General features: G+C 40.9%; 1 protein-coding gene across 1 annotated transcript in view; it reads left to right on the top strand.

Annotated features, from left to right (window-relative positions):
• Window positions 1-17941, top strand: part of asxl1 (ASXL transcriptional regulator 1) — a 68333-nt gene that overhangs the window by 33085 nt on the left and 17307 nt on the right. Inside the window, exons 4-6 of the mRNA XM_034173120.1 lie at window positions 10776-10968; window positions 12526-12671; window positions 12760-12844. Of these exons, the coding sequence (XP_034029011.1) occupies window positions 10776-10968; window positions 12526-12671; window positions 12760-12844 (424 nt within the window). The remainder of the gene's footprint in view (window positions 1-10775; window positions 10969-12525; window positions 12672-12759; window positions 12845-17941) is intronic.

Raw genomic sequence — 17941 nt, 5'->3', positions numbered from 1 at the left:
CACAATGTCAGTGTCAATGTCTGTCAGTGTTATTTATATAGCACATTTTCAACAGCACCAGCTGCCCAAAATGCTTCACATGTGAAACATCAAAAATGTTACAAAAGCAGAGCAATTAAAATCTAAATAAACAAAAGACAAACATAAAACCAGACACATACAGCTTAAATTGTATTAAAAGCCAAAGCAAAAGCACTCTGACAGTCTCTCTGGTTGAGTCTCTCTGACAGAGTCTTTCTGGTTAAGTTTGGTCGAGTCTCTCTGACAGAGGCTCTGTGGTCGAGTCTCTCTGACAGAGGCTCTCCGGTCAGTTGAAGTGTGTGTGCTGCGTCCCTCTGTTTTCTCCATGAGCTAGTAAGTAAGTAAAATTTATTCCCATAATACCCCTCTTGGGGTGAGTGAGAATCACAACATATGTACAATAAATTAAAATAGCACAATCGACTTGACTGTAGTGAAGTACATGTTGATCTACACAGAACAAAGTTACAGAGTGCACACAATCGATGAACACAGTCAGTACTTTGGTGTCTACCTCTAACTGCTGGAATTCCACTGACACTGCATCTGAACTTTGATAGATTGCACCACGTATTGTCGTCTAGGCTACGAAGAGAACTTTCAAGTTGAAGTGTGTGTTTAAATATCAATTTCAATTTATTTTCATTTTCATATAGCACCAAATCACAACAGGGTTGCCTCAAAGCGCTTCACACAGGTAAGGTCTAACCTTACCAACCCCCAGAGCAACAGTGGTAAGGAAAAACTCCCTCTGAGGAAGAAACCTCAAGCAGACCAGACTCAAAGGGGTGACCCTCTGCTTTGGCCATGCTACAAACAAGTTACAGAACAATTCACGGACGAATATACAAGAAACGCTATAGGCGCACAGGACAGGAGGATCGCCAGCACGAATACAACTCCCATCTCTGGATGGAGCTGCACCTTAAACAGAGAAAAAACAGAATCAGGCATCAGAAAGACAAAAAATACTGTATAATTTGCCAGCATTAAACAAGAAAAACAGAGAAATACTAAGGTGATTGCCAGCCACTAGCCCTAAACTTCACTAAAAGACCCAGAATTTAGGTAAAGTTGAGGCCGCAGCCCGCTCCAATTACTAATGAATTAAGAGTAAAAAGCGTAAAACAAAACCGTACCAGTATGCTAGCCATATGAAAGGGAAAAGAAGTGCGTCTTAAGTCTGGACTTGAAAGTCTCCACAGAATCTATTTTATTGACGCAGGGAGATCATTCCACACAACAGGGGCACGATAACAGAAAGCTCTGTGACTCGCAGACTTCTTATTCACCTTAGTGACACAAAGTAGTCCTGCACCCTGAGAACGTAAAGCCCGGGCCCGTATGTAAGGCTTAATTAGGTCAGCGAGGGATTGAGGTGCCAGTCCATGAATAATTTTATAGGTTAGTAGCAGAACCTTAAAATCTGATCTCACTGGGATAGGAAGCCAGTGAAGGGATGCCAAAATGGGTGTAATGTGGTTGTACTTTCTGCTTTGTGTCAACAGTCTGGCTGCAGCATTTTGAACCAGTTGGAGACCCCTAATGCTAGACTGCAGTAAATCAGAAAATAGAACATTGCAGTAGTCCAATCTATAAGAGATAAATGCATGGATCAGGGTCTCAGCATCAGCCATAGACACAATGGGACGAATCTTCGCTATATTTTGCAGGTGGAAGAAAGCAGTCCTAGTAATATTTCTAATGTGGAGGCCAAAGGACAACGAAGGATCAAAAATTACCCCAAGGTTCCTCACTTTGTCAGTGTGATGTATGACACACGAGCCGAGGCTGAGCGTTAACTGGTCAAACTGATGCCGATGTCTCACTGGACCAAGAACCATCATTTCAGTCTTATCAGAGTTTAAAAGTAGGAAGTTTCTAGACATCCAACTTCTCACTGCTGCAAGGCAATCTTCTAAGGATTTTATGTGAACGAGATTACCAGCAGTTATCGGCATATACAACCCCTGGCAAAAATTATGGAATCACCGGCCTCAGAGGATGTTCATTCAGTTGTTTAATTTTGTAGAAAAAAAGCAGATCACAGACATGACACAAAACTAATTTCAAATGGCAACTTTCTGGCTTTAAGAAACACTATAAGAAATCAAGAAAAAAAGATTATGGCAGTCAGTAACGGTTACTTTTTTAGACCAAGCAGAGGGAAAAAAATATGGAATCACTCAATTCTGAGGAAAAAATTATGGAATCACCCTGTAAATTTTCATCCCCCAAATTAACACCTGCATCAGATCAGATCTGCTCATTGACATTGACCCTATGCCATGACATTGACCCTATGTGTCTTTTTGCAAGGAATGTTTTTGCAGTTTTTGCTCTATGGCAAGATGCATTATCATCTTGAAAAATGATTTCATCATCCCCAAACATCCTTTCAATTGTTCAAAATATCAACATAAACTTGTGCATTTATTGATGATGTAATGACAGCCATCTCCCCAGTGCCTTTACATGACATGCAGCCCCATATCATCAATGACTGTGGAAATTTACATGTTCTCTTCAGGCAGTCATCTTTATAAATCTCATTGGAACGGCACCAAACAAAAGTTCCAGCATCATCACCTTGCCCAATGCAGATTCGAGATTCATCACTGAATATGACTCATCCAGTCATCCACAGTCCACAATTGCTTTTCCTTAGCCCATTGTAACCTTGTTTTTTTCTGTTTAGGTGTTAATGATGCCTTTCGTTTAGCTTTTCTGTATGTAAATCCCATTTCCTTTAGGCGGTTTCTTACAGTTCGGTCACAGACGTTGACTCGAGTTTCCTCCCATTCGTTCCTCATTTGTTTTGTTGTACATTTTTCGATTTTTGAGACATATTGCTTTAAATTTTCTGTCTTGCCGCTTTGATGTCTTCCTTGGTCTACCAGTATGTTTGCCTTTAACAACCTTCCCATGTTTGTATTTGGTCCAGAGTTTAGACACAGCTGACTGTGAACAACCAACATCTTTTGCAACATTGCGTGATGATTTACTCTCTTTTAAGAGTTTGATAATCCTCTCCTTTGTTTCAATTGACATCACTCGTGTTGGAGCCATGATTCATGTCAGTCCACTTGGTGCAACAGCTCTCCAAGGTGTGTTCACTCCTTTTTAGATGCAGACTAACGAGCAGATCTGATATGATGCAGGTGTTAGTTTTGGGGATGAAAATTTACAGGGTGATTACATAATTATTTCCTCAGAATTGAGTGATTCCATATTTTTTTCCTCTGCTTGGTCTAAAAAAGTAACCGTTACTGACTGCCACAATCTTTTTTTCTTGATTTTTTTTTATAGTGTTTCTTAAAGCCAGAAAGTTGCCATTTGAAATGACTTTAGTTTTGTGTCATGTCTGTGATCTACTTTTTTTCTACAAAATTAAACAACTGAATGAACATCCTCCGAGGCCGGTGATTCCATAATTTTTGCCAGGGGTTGTGGAACTGAGTATCATCTGCATATCAGTGAAAGGTAATCCCAAAACGCCGCAATATGTGCCCAAGAGGTGCTATATAAAGGGAGAAATGCAGGGGGCCTAAGACAGATCCCTGTGGAACCCCAAATTTCATGTCAGTAAGGTTAGAGGTAGTGTTACTGTACAAAACAATCAATCAATTTTTTTATATAGCGCCAAATCACAACAAACAGTTGCCCCAAGGCGCTTTATATTGTAAGGCAAGGCCATACAATAATTATGTAAAACCCCAACGGTCAAAACGACCCCCTGTGAGCAAGCACTTGGCTACAGTGGGAAGGAAAAACTCCCTTTTAACAGGAAGAAACCTCCAGCAGAACCAGGCTCAGGGAGGGGCAGTCTTCTGCTGAGACTGGTTGGGGCTGAGGGAGAGAACCAGGAAAAAGACATGCTGTGGAGGGGAGCAGAGATCGATCACTAATGATTAAATGCAGAGTGGTGCATACAGAGCAAAAGGAGAAAGAAACAGTGCATCATGGGAACCCCCCAGCAGTCTACGTCTATAGCAGCATAACTAAGGGATGGTTTAGGGTCACCTGATCCAGCCCTAACTATAAGCTTTAGCAAAAAGGAAAGTTTTAAGCCTAATCTTAAAAGTAGAGAGGGTGTCTGTCTCCCTGATCTGAATTGGGAGCTGGTTCCACAGGAGAGGAGCCTGAAAGCTGAAGGCTCTGCCTCCCATTCTACTCTTACAAACCCTAGGAACTACAAGTAAGCCTGCAGTCTGAGAGCGAAGCGCTCTATTGGGGTGATATGGTACTACGAGGTCCCTAAGATAAGATGGGACCTGATTATTCAAAACCTTATAAGTAAGAAGAAGAATTTTAAATTCTATTCTAGAATTAACAGGAAGCCAATGAAGAGAGGCCAATATTGGTGAGATATGCTCTCTCCTTCTAGTCCCCGTCAGTACTCTAGCTGCAGCATTTTGAATTAACTGAAGGCTTTTTAGGGAACTTTTAGGACAACCTGATAATAATGAATTACAATAGTCTAGCCTAGAGGAAATAAATGCATGAATTAGTTTTTCAGCATCACTCTGAGACAAGACCTTTCTGATTTTAGAGATATTGCGTAAATGCAAAAAAGCAGTCCTACATATTTGTTTAATATGCGCTTTGAATGACATATCCTGATCAAAAATGACTCCAAGATTTCTCACAGTATTACTAGAGGTCAGGGTAATGCCATCCAGAGTAAGGATCTGGTTAGACACCATGTTTCTAAGATTTGTGGGGCCAAGTACAATAACTTCAGTTTTATCTGAGTTTAAAAGCAGGAAATTAGAGGTCATCCATGTCTTTATGTCTGTAAGACAATCCTGCAGTTTAGCTAATTGGTGTGTGTCCTCTGGCTTCATGGATAGATAAAGCTGGGTATCATCTGCGTAACAATGAAAATTTAAGCAATACCGTCTAATAATACTGCCTAAGGGAAGCATGTATAAAGTGAATAAAATTGGTCCTAGCACAGAACCTTGTGGAACTCCATAATTAACCTTAGTCTGTGAAGAAGATTCCCCATTTACATGAACAAATTGTAATCTATTAGACAAATATGATTCAAACCACCGCAGCACAGTGCCTTTAATACCTATGGCATGCTCTAATCTCTGTAATAAAATTTTATGGTCAACAGTATCAAAAGCAGCACTGAGGTCTAACAGAACAAGCACAGAGATGAGTCCACTGTCCGAGGCCATAAGAAGATCATTTGTAACCTTCACTAATGCTGTTTCTGTACTATGATGAATTCTAAAACCTGACTGAAACTCTTCAAATAGACCATTCCTCTGCAGATGATCAGTTAGCTGTTTTACAACTACCCTTTCAAGAATTTTTGAGAGAAAAGGAAGGTTGGAGATTGGCCTATAATTAGCTAAGATAGCTGGGTCAAGTGATGGCTTTTTAAGTAATGGTTTAATTACTGCCACCTTAAAAGCCTGTGGTACATAGCCAACTAACAAAGACAGATTGATCATATTTAAGATCGAAGCATTAAATAATGGTAGGGCTTCCTTGAGCAGCCTGGTAGGAATGGGGTCTAATAAACATGTTGATGGTTTGGATGAAGTAACTAATGAAAATAACTCAGACAGAACAATCGGAGAGAAAGAGTCTAACCAAATACCGGCATCACTGAAAGCAGCCAAAGATAACGATACGTCTTTGGGATGGTTATGAGTAATTTTTTCTCTAATAGTTAAAATTTTGTTAGCAAAGAAAGTCATGAAGTCATTACTAGTTAAAGTTAATGGAATACTCAGCTCAATAGAGCTCTGACTCTTTGTCAGCCTGGCTACAGTGCTGAAAAGAAACCTGGGGTTGCTCTTATTTTCTTCAATTAGTGATGAGTAGAAAGATGTCCTAGCTTTACGGAGGGCTTTTTTATAGAGCAACAGACTCTTTTTCCAGGCTAAGTGAAGATCTTCTAAATTAGTGAGACGCCATTTCCTCTCCAACTTACGGGTTATCTGCTTTAAGCTACGAGTTTGTGAGTTATACCACGGAGTCAGACACTTCTGATTTAAAGCTCTCTTTTTCAGAGGAGCTACAGCATCCAAAGTTGTCTTCAATGAGGATGTAAAACTATTGACGAGATACTCTATCTCCCTTACAGAGTTTAGGTAGCTACTCTGCACTGTGTTGGTATATGGCATTAGAGAACATAAAGAAGGAATCATATCCTTAAACCTAGTTACAGCGCTTTCTGAAAGACTTCTAGTGTAATGAAACTTATTCCCTACTGCTGGGTAGTCCATCAGAGTAAATGTAAATGTTATTAAGAAATGATCAGACAGAAGGGAGTTTTCAGGGAATACTGTTAAGTCTTCTATTTCCATACCATAAGTCAGAACAAGATCTAAGATATGATTAAAGTGGTGGGTGGACTCATTTACTTTTTGAGCAAAGCCAATAGAGTCTAATAATAGATTAAATGCAGTGTTGAGGCTGTCATTCTCAGCATCTGTGTGGATGTTAAAATCGCCCACTATAATTATCTTATCTGAGCTAAGCACTAAGTCAGACAAAAGGTCTGAAAATTCACAGAGAAACTCACAGTAACGACCAGGTGGACGATAGATAATAACAAATAAAACTGGTTTTTGGGACTTCCAATTTGGATGGACAAGACTAAGAGACAAGCTTTCAAATGAATTAAAGCTCTGTCTGGGTTTTTGATTAATTAATAAGCTGGAATGGAAGATTGCTGCTAATCCTCCGCCCCGGCCTGTGCTAGGTAATCATTGAACCAAGGTGACTGTGATTTGGGGGAGCGTGGTTTTAACACAGGTGGTGCAATCATGTCGAGTGTAGTTTTGAGCACTGAGTTTAAACTATCCACAAGTCTGTCTACTGACTGGGTATTTGTCAAATGTGAAGCTAAGACATCAGGCAGTCTAGCTTCGAGTTCAGTCTTAGTTGAGGAGTTGATGCATTGCTGTAATGATATATAAGGTTGTTGTTCCACTAAACACGGCAGCGAAACTGTAAACTTAATAAGTGAGTGACCAGACACCACTGATGTAAGAGGCATGATGTCAATATTCGTGACAGCAATACCACGTGCGAGAACCAGATCCACGGTATTTCCATTAATGTGCGTCGAATCCCGAATGCATTGCCGAAATCCTAATGCATCCACAATTTCCATAAATGATTTGCAGAGGGGATCGGAAGCCTTATTTATATGAATGGTAAAGTCATCAATGATCAGAATGTTATCTACACTAGTTGACAAGTTAGAGATGAACGCACCAAATTCATCTAAGAATTCAGAATATGGGCCAGGAGGCCTATATACAGTGACAAAGTAATACGACTGATTTTTATTCTTCTGATCTTGGCAGTGTGTAATATCCTGCGCAGAGCAGAGAATCACATGCTCAAATGAGTGATATTTGTAACCCCCAACAGCTAATAAGCTAAACCTAGATTTATAAATAAGAGCAACACCCCCGCCTTGCTTCGCATCACAAAGGACGTGACTAAATGTATATGCTGGTGGGCAGGCCTCATTTAAGGGGAGGACAGCTGTAGGTTTAAGCCAGGTTTTACATAGCCCAATCATATCTAAGTGATGATCAATAATTAGATCATTGATCAACAGTGATTTTGAGGACAGTGATCTTATGTTAATGAGACCCAGTCTAAGGACCTCAGTGGGGTTGACTGTTGAACTATTTGGGTTTAGGGGTGGTTCCAGAGTAGCATATATAAGATGCCTAGAAGTAGTTTTAGGTTTGAGACATTCCACGTGCGTTGTAGGTAGCAGACACGAAATCTTTGCTATTGCTGGAACAACCACTGGGCCATCCTCAATTTCAACATCATCCAATATAGTAATGGGTATTAGGTTTGGAAAGCATATCCCTCTATCATTTTTATGGACACGTCTATGGAAGCAGGCCACAGTCTCAACTTGTTGAATTTCCCTCACTGGCAACTAACCTGCACTAACACCATAGTGGATTTTCTGCACTAATTTCCCCGCTAAGCTAATGGATTCCACATCCACGTTTGTCATAAGCCTTGCAGGGTCTCTAATCACCTGCTCCGTGGCCTGCTGTAGATTCCTAAAGTTACCGTCCCTGTAGAGCTCTATCTGTGTTCGCAGACAAGATGGCGGCGCCTTCCCCAGTAGGGTGGAGGCCGTCCGGCATCAGCATGCCATGTCGGCCCCAGAACGAAGGCCAGTTATCAATAAAGCTAAAGCCTTGCTGTCTACAAAACTGCGCCAGCCACCTATTTAACGATGTCAGCCTGCTAAACACCTCATCAGTACCCCGGGAGGGGAGGGGACCAGAGACTAATAATCAATGCCGACACATCTTTCTGGCAAGGTCACAAGTCCTCTCTATGTCCATTTTTGTGACCTCTGAGTGCTTCATGCTGATATCATTGGTGCCAACGTGAATAACTATGTGACTATATCTCATGTCATGTTCCTTCGTCTGTCTTCCCTTCTGCAGCGTCAGCACCCTAAGATGAGATGCAATGTTGGGAGCTCTGGCCCCAGGAATACATTTAATGTCAGCCAGCGTCTGTAACCTGACTTTGCAGGTGATAGAATCCCCTATCACTATTCCAAATATCTTAGTTCTTACAATGACTGAATACTTCAGTTTGCCAACTCTGCCTAAACATGTCAGATACCTCTGTTCTGTTGCAACTTTGACATATTTATCATTTATCACACCAGAGTTCCACAGATATGAGAATCCTGTATTATCTAATATTTCGCCTCAGAAATCGCCTTTCTCATGTTGTCTTCAATAACCTAAATACAAGAAAAGATCATTTATTTCAGCTGCCATTCAGCAGTCTACACCAAAACCAAATTATTTTGCATTCAGCCTTTTTGATCAGCTTAAATCCACCAACCTCACCACACACTGCTCACTGAGCAGAGCATGGGAGCGTGTAACAGCGTTTCTTTTTGTAATAACATGTTGGAATTTTTTTTTTCTCAACAGAACAAAGCACATGCTAAAGTTTGAACTATTTACTTTTAACAACAAGAATATTACAAAAAAAAATGCTGAAATGTCAAATGATTCTACTTAATCCACAAATTTCCACCAAAAAGAAAAGAAACGAGGAGTGAAACAAACCGCCTGGTTCCATTCTCTTACTCGCTGACCTCGCCCCTCTCCAGGTTGCACAAAGTGGTAAACTTCAATGATGTCAGATGAAGTCTGACTGGAAGTGAAAAATATTGCAGTTCCTTGACTGGCCACTTGAGGCTCCAAAACAAAGCACATTCACATAGGAGTCTATGTTAAAATGTTCAACTTCAGAGCAGAAAAAAACATGTTGACAGCCTGGTACAGAAAACTCTTTGGTCTCTATAGATAGTTTCCTCCTCCATGACAACTGGGGGGGGATTTTTTTCCCTAACTTCTTAGTTTTAGAAGTTTTATATCAAAGTTCTGTATAATTGCAGGTGAGGCTGCTTTAAGTGACCGTGGCTGAGCTCAGCTCCTTCACCCCTCTCTGTGACACCAGCTCAGTCTTCTCTGTGTGTCTGCTAGCTGTTGTGTTACTGTTCTATTGTTTCGGAGTATTTTATTGCAAATACCTGGAATAATCTGTGTTCTTGTGTACAAACATCCTAACTATTTAGTTTATTAGCTGCTGGGGGTCACAAATATAACTCGTTTGAGCATCTGATTCTCTGCTCTGCCCACGATGCTACGTATTGCCAAGGTCAGAAGAATAAAAATCAGCCGTATTACTTTGTCACTGTATATAGGCCTAAGCTGGCCTAATTAAACCTTTGCGTACCGGCCGGGGCTCTGCGTTCTCAGGGTGCAGGACTACTTTATGTCTCTCTGGTGAATAAAAAGTCTGTGGGTCACAGAGCTTTCTCTTATCATGCCCCTGTTCTGTGGAATGATCTCCCTGCATCAATAAAACAGTCAGATTCTGTAGAGACTTTCAAGTCCAGACTTAAGACGTACTTATTTTCCATTTCGTATGGCTAGCATACTGGCATCGTGTGTTACTTAGTCCATTGCTTTCTGCCCTTTTAAATTAATTTTATTAGGAAACAGGTTAATACATGAAATAGTTTTGACAGTGTTGAATGTTTGGTCTCCAAAGTAAAGGTCAAACAAGGTCAATGTCCATTGGATTCTATAACATGTGACATATGGTACCCTGTAACATGATAACTAAACATGACAGATGGTGCAAACTATTCCTTTTTAAAACCTGATTAACCTAAACAATAATTTGCATCATTTTTTACCACAACCGGAGCAACTTTAACCTTTGACCCCTGTGCAAACCTTTGTCACCATTTTTGCTGTTTTTACCCCATAACTCCAGAACATTCAGTCATAGATCATCCAAACTATACCTTTTTAGAATTGTTATTATGATCAGACAATAATGTGGTATAGTTTTTAATGATTGGAGCATTTTTACGTTTTGACCTCTGTTTAATTCTTCATTGACCCCACCCTGGGATGGTTATCATATATTTTTGTGTAGGCCGTGGTACACTGAGGCTGGATTCTAAGTGTTGTTTCGTCACCTTAAGTGATACCGAAAAGCTGCTTGGCCCATGGACTACACAGCCAAGTACATCGCCGGCCCTGTCCAAGATAGTAATAATAAAAAATAAATATCTGTAACTGCAGTTTTTCCTGTTTTATGTGGACTGTTAAATAGTTTTTGATGCAGTGAGAAAAATGGCTCCATGTGAGTTTGAACAACCTTAAATGGACTTAAGTGATGACTGTGCGATGTTGTCACTGTAGAAGAACGCCCTCCAGTGGACGAAGATGAGCACAGAGTTGGAGACGCAGATGGAGCCGGGTAGTGGTGACTCCCCCCCGGCCTCCAGCACCTCCACCTCAGGCTTGACTGTGGCCCCTGCTGGCCCCACTGAAGCCACTGAGCAGGAGAGCTGTGACTCCAGTGAGACTGCTGCCACCAGCGCTGACAATGACGGTAATCTCTCTCTCTCTCTCTCTCTCTCTCTCTCTCTCTCTCGTCCGTCCGTCCGTCCGTCCGTCCGTCCTGATCTCATCCACACAAAGGTTGCTGTGCTCGTCTGAGCCTCTGAGTTTTTTTGATAATTGACAATCTCATGTAATGCTACATAAACAGATATTCCATTTGCAGCCTGGAGTCCCACACGCCTCTGTGGAAGCAGCCGCAACAACTCTTTACTCAGTAACATCTGTGGAACCGTCCCTCATGTCTGATTGATGTGCAGAGCTCCTTCATGTAATAGCACAGGTGTTGTTGTTAAACGCTCATATTTAAGTCATTGTTCCGAGTGAGGGGATAGTCGAATAGATGGTAGTCGGATGACTTCCCACATCTTACCCTGAACCAGATGGACCTTCAACCTGTCTGTCGGGCGCCATCCGGGGAACCAAATTCTTCGGTGTCAACCAGTTTGCAGTTTAGCGGCAATCCTCTGGGAAATGCTCATTCATTGATATACTGAAAGCTGTTCTGTGTGCATCCGTCATACAGTAACGCTTATCCATTCAACGTTGGTGAGTGAGCGGCGCTGATTGGACTCGTGCTCCTCTCTTATCCAGCGTGGCAACTTAATTTGGAACAAAGTCCAGTCAATCAACATATTTCAGTGATGTTCATGGGGTAGCAAAAGTGTTTTTCTGATTGACTTAGCATGGTGGTGATGTGAGTTTTATGCTTTGGTTTTCTTTTAAAGTCTGTGCGCATCCTCTGGCTGTGTTAGTGCAGCTATACAACGACTAAAAACAGGACAGGACCTGTAGCACGTTTAAAAACAAAACCTAATGCTCCCCAACTCCCTTGGAGTCAATGTCCTCTTTTAAAGACATTTTTTTTTAAGACTTTTGCCATATACTACTAATACTACGACAACTGATGATGATAACAAGAAAATACAAGTATTGATTGGGACTCTGTATCGGCAGATAATCAGTATGATGTCTATATATTTGGATTACAGGGTGGGCCAATAAAATGTTACCACTTTTTGATTTTACACAAGTTTTTGAAAGGAGAACTTATTTGAAAATTATTTTTACAGACTTGTAACAAAAGCATCAAATTAACATTTCGTACCAAACATTTCCCACTTTGTCTCTTGTTTTCCGCACAGTTCAATAATTGATGACATGTTCAGTCCACGCTCCTCTTCTTTGGATTACAGCTGCAACACGCACATTGAAGTTTGTGATGACATTGCCACACATCTCAAGTGGGATTCTCCAAATTTCTTTTTCATTTTCAGGAATATCAATTCCTGAAAATGAAAAAGAAATCTTTATTTTGGAAATTGTACGAATTAAAAAAGTGGTAACTTTTATTGGCCATCCTGTATTTGGTTAAATTGGTTGACTTGCCGTGCAGAAAGTAGATCTGACTCCAACTTGCCTGGCATGGCAAATGACCTTTAAGGCTAAGTGTTGAGGTCGGTCCAGACGTTGATGTAACAGTGTGTCAACACTTTTCACTGTTCATCAGGACAATGGAATGTGAGGGCTTTTTTTCCCCCTGCTTTAGCCTCCGTTGATGAGAGCTTGTCCAGCGCATCCACAGAACTCCACACTCCCAGTAGCCAGCCTCAGACCCGCCTCAGCAAGGCAGCTGGACAGCAGGGGCGCTCAGAGGCCCAGCACGCCCAGACTAGACTGAGTCGCTCCAGACAGGTCAGCCGCAGCCCATGGCTCCTCACTCACCACACTGACAGCTGTGAAGAGTTTTGTCTGGACTGCTCCATGGTTTTTCTCCTTACAGTCAGGACGGCAGAGGAAGAAAGCAGTCATGATGCCTCGCGTTGTCCTCACACCTCTCAAAGTGAATGGAGATCATGTTCCATCAGGTCAGACGCTTTCTGTCTCTTCTTTTGTGTCTGAGTCTGAAACCGCAGCACTTTTGGGGTGCTTGTTTTATGTATGACAGGGAGGCTCACAAGGAGCTGTTTCAGGTATTCATATCATTCTGTCTGCACAGTCGCAGTCGGAGACTAAGGGCTCAGTGTGGAGAGGGGTGGAGCCTGCTGTTCACACTTATTCCTGTTTTCTGAATGTGCTGATGATCAGTACCGCTGGTCATCCTGGGTGCACTGCAGCTAAAGTTTAACTTTGCGGCAAAATTCTACCAAGAATGTGATCAGGATCAGGGTCAACACTGAAAACCAGTACAACATGATGGGTATTCAACGTCAAGACTGGATCCACTCCGCTTAACGCTGGTGAGGAGGGCGACATGACGCACAAGACGAAACACAAGACCTGTCAAAGGACCGGTGAATGGCTATCGTGCATTTATGTTTTCAATGTGATGCTTTGTTTTTGTTTCTCTTTAAGTGTTCTCATGTTACGCGGTATTTAAGCACCATGCTTGATCAAGGAAACCGATGAGGAAGTGATACGTTCAGCTGATGGGTTCACCGCGCAGAAAATCTTACTTTTAAAAATTAAGATAACTCAAATAACGCAAAAGTGACGATGCGGTGGAAAGTGGACATGTGTTGCAGTATGTTTCTGACCTGGAGCTCAAACGTGTCGAGGCAGTTTTGCAGGTGACAGAACGGAACTACTCTGGTTCGTTGTGTATGCTAACACTTAATGACATGTCTCCCATTTGCCTCGTCTTCCCTTCTCCACTGGGAACCGACAAAAACTGCACTTTTGCGACTGCTTCTGTGATTGCAGCCGAAAACAAAACAGTACACCATTTATTCGTGTGAAGTTATGCTGTGTTTGTGTTGCGCAAACCCCAGAAGTGGTCAAATCCCGTGATATCATGCACCCCTCTCTATCCCGTTATCACTGCTCATTACTGTTTACCCCAGAGGGATCAGGTCACTGCTCTGTCCTGTTATCACCGCTTGTTACTGTTTACTCCAGAAGGATCAGGTCACCGCTCTCTGTCCCGATTTCGGAAAAATCATTCAACATGTATGGCCCTGATTGAACTGATGGATAGAATTCATGCAGCTTTAGACAACAGTGAATTTGGAATTGGTGTGTTTTTAGACCTTTCAAAAGCGTTTGATACAGTAAATCATGAAATTTTGTTTTCTAAGTTACATAAATATGGATTTAAAACAACTGTCCATAAATGGCTTAGTAATTATTTATTAGAGAGAAAGCAGTATGTTCTTCTGAATTTGGAATCTGAAATGATTTCTATAGACTGTGGAGTTCCTCAAGGTTTGATTTTGGGACCGCTTTTATTTATAATATATATCAATGATTATGCATCTGTTTCTACTGCAACATTTCCATTATTGTTTGCTGATGATACTAACCTTTTTATTTCCAGCAAAGATATAGATGGTTTGGCTAAAAGTGTAAAATGATCTCTTGAATTATTCAATGTTGTTCAAAGTTAATAAATTATCGTTAAATATAAAAAAGTCAAATTTCATGTTATTTGCTGGCAGTAAAAAATGTAATCATGATCAAATTAAAATTTACATAGACAACGAAGAAATATCAAGGGTCTTCTACATGTTTTTTGGGTGTATGGATGGATGACAGATTGTGTTAGAAAGAACATATTGAACATGTTTGTAAAAAAACAACTAAGTCGATAGGAATCATAAGCAAAATAAGACATTTTGTACATCACAAATGTCTTTTAACATTATATTACAGTTTAGTGTATCCGTATTTAACTTATTGCAATATTGTATGGGGAAGCACCTTTGTAACTTATATAAACAAAATTTTTCTCTTGAAGAAAAAATTTGTTCGAATAGCTACCTTTTCGAAACTTAGCGCTCCTAGTGCACCTTTGTTTTTTAAATTGCAGCTCTTAAATATCTATCATATAAATATTTTCCTGACCTGTGTATTTGTCTTCAGAGCTCTTCATAATAGTTGGCCTTTCTTTATTAAATATTATTTTGTGCATTACCATAAATTCATAATTATCCGACAAGGCAGACGTCATATTTGCATTTATTTTTTCATAGAACGACTCATTATCAGCGTCACATTAGATATCATGGTGTTAAATCTTATACAGTACATCTTCTAAATCCACCCATCACAAAAGTGGATTAAAAGCCGAGCTCCTGTATGAGTATTTATAATGTTAATATATTACCTGGTTTTAACTGATTCAAACATCTTATACTTCATGAAGTGAATTAATTCTTATGTTTATTGTTGTGATATTTTTGTTTTTCTTTTTGTTTGGGAGTGGGTTTCCGATAAGCCTCTTTGGCTTCTACCTCTCCCCTGCACAGTACATTCATATTGTTTCTTTTTCTTTTCATCATTATAATCTCATGTTTTTATATATATATATATATATAATATGTGTGTGTGTGTGTGTGTGTGTGATTGATTCTCATTTGTGCTAAATAAATGGAAAAAAAAAAGAAGAAAAAACTGTCTACTGATTGGGTATTTGCCAAATGTGAAGCTAAGACATCAGGCAGTCTGGCTTTGAGTTCAGTCTTAGTTCAGGAGTTGATGCATCACCGTAGTGATAAATAAGGTTGTTGTTCCACAAAACATGGCAGTGAACCTGTCAACTTAATAAGTGAGTGATCAGAGACCACTGATGTAAGAGGCATGATGTCAGTATTCGTGACAGCAATACCGTGAGAACCAAATTCAGGGTATTTCCACTAATGTGTGTTGAGTCCTGAATGTATTGTCAAAATCCTAATGCATCCACAATTTCCATAAATGATTTGCAGAGGGGATCAGAAGGCTTATTTATATCAACGTTAGTCACCAATGATCAAAATATCTGCACTCATTGACAAGGTAGAGATGAATGCACCAGATTCATCTAAGAATTCAGAATATGGGCCAGGAGGCCTGTATACAGTGATAAAGTAATACGGCTGATTTTTATTCTTCTGACCGTGGCAATGCGTAATATCCTGACCAAGCGGAGAATCAGATGCTCAGACGAGTTATATTTGTAACCCCCAACAGCTAATAAGCTAAACCTAGATTTATAAATAAGAGAAACACCCCCGCCTTGCTTCGCATCACGAGGGACGTGACTAAATGTACGTGTATGCTGGTGGGCAGGCCTCATTTAAGGGGAGAACAGCTGTAGGTTTAAGCCAGGTTTCACATAACCCAATCATATGTAAGTGATGATCAATAATTAGATCATTAACCAGCAGTGATCTTGAGGATAGTGATCTTATGTTAATGAGACCCAGACTAAGGACCTCAGTGGGGTTGACAGTTGGACTGTTTGGGTTTAGGGGTGGTTCCAGAGTAGCATATATAAGATGCCTAGAAGTAGGTTTAGGTCTGAGACATTCCACATGATCTGTAGGCAGCAGACACAAAATCTTTGATATTGCTGGAACAACCATTGGGCCATCCTCAATTTCAACATCATCCAATGTAGTAACAGGTATTAAGTTTGCAAAGCATATCCCTCTATGATTTTTATAGACATGTCTACGGAAGCAGGCCACAGTCTCAACTTGTTGAATTTCCCTCCCTGGCAGATAAAGTGCACTATCTCCGTAGTGGATTTTCTGCACTAATTTCCCCACAAAGGTAATGGATTCCACAGCCCATTTGTCATAAGCCTTGCAGGGTCTCTAATCACCTGCTCCGTGGCCTGCTGTAAATTCCCTGAGTGCTTCATCCTGACATCTTTGGTGCGACGTGAATAATGACATCTTTGGTGCGACGTGAATAACTGACTATATCTCATGTCCTGTTCCTTAGTCTGTCTTCCTTTCTACAGCACCAGCACCCTAAGATGGGAGGCAGTGTCAGGAGCTCTGTCCCCAGGAATACATTTAACGTCAGCCGGTGTCTGTAACCTGACCTTGCAGGTGATAGAATCCCCTATCACTAAGTCCGGCGTTTCGGCCTGGAGATAGGAGTGGAGGTCACTCGTGGGCTCAGAGAATTCACATCGGGCAAATGCAAGGGTGAGAAACGATTCACAGTTCGCAGTGCCGAGTGTGATCGGGGTACCACAACAGGGCACCAAGCCCTACGAGGCTTCCTCCGCCTGGCCACAGTCTGAAAGCCGTCCTCCACAGCCGGCATTTCTAGGCTGATGCTAATGGGCACGCTAGCCAGCCCAACACTAACCTCATCTGGAGTGCCCGTAACATCTAATTCCACTGAACTACGAAGCTGTTCTGACTTACAGACACGGCTCTCTAAAAGAGACACCCTATCTTCCAGCACCACACGATTTACGGAGGGTGTAAAGTAGTGTACTTTGTGCACTCGGAAATTCAAGAGTACAGCCAAGCAAGCACGAGCTAACCAATAATGAATAAGCTAACCACTCCTAAAACTCACACAGAAGTAAATAAATGAGTTAAAATTCACAGCAGTTGCACTGAAAAAGGAGCAGAAGGAAAAAAGTCCTCCTAAGAGTAAACCACTCCTAAGATTAACACAAGAATAAAGTACTAAGATCAAATTCACAACAGTTACACTAAAAAACTAACAGAAAGGCGGGAGAGGTCGAACTAGCTAACGCAAGGTAACTGTTAGCGAAAATGCTAACCACTCCTCAGATTTACACAGGAGTAAAATCATGACCTAAAATTCACAGCAGTAATACTGACAAACTAACAGAAGTATTAAGCAGTTAAAAAAAAAAAAAAAAGCTATAAAAGTAATGGCGGGGGGGAGTCGACCAAGCTAGCGAATGCTAACAGGACTGTAGTTAAATAAGATTCAGAGTAGATATACTTAACAACCAGAAGAGTGCTAAACAGAAATAAAAGAAACGTATATAACCGTGTAAAGCTTGGAAGAGCGTCACAACAGCAAACAATCCACTGGAATCCTCTGGTGCAGTGGCTGGGAAGTGCCAGAAGCGCCAAAAAAAGTGTAGTAGGTAGAGGATGCCATCCTCTATCCCTGCACCCCCCTGTTGAATTGGGTCCTTTTTTTTTTTTTTTTTTTTTTTTTTTTTTATACAAAGCCAATGGTTTCTAACTTAGGTTTTAGTCAGG

This window comes from Thalassophryne amazonica, chromosome 6, assembly GCF_902500255.1.
Source record: "Thalassophryne amazonica chromosome 6, fThaAma1.1, whole genome shotgun sequence".
NCBI lineage: Eukaryota > Metazoa > Chordata > Actinopteri > Batrachoidiformes > Batrachoididae > Thalassophryne > Thalassophryne amazonica.
This window is presented reverse-complemented; position numbering and strand designations above follow the sequence as displayed.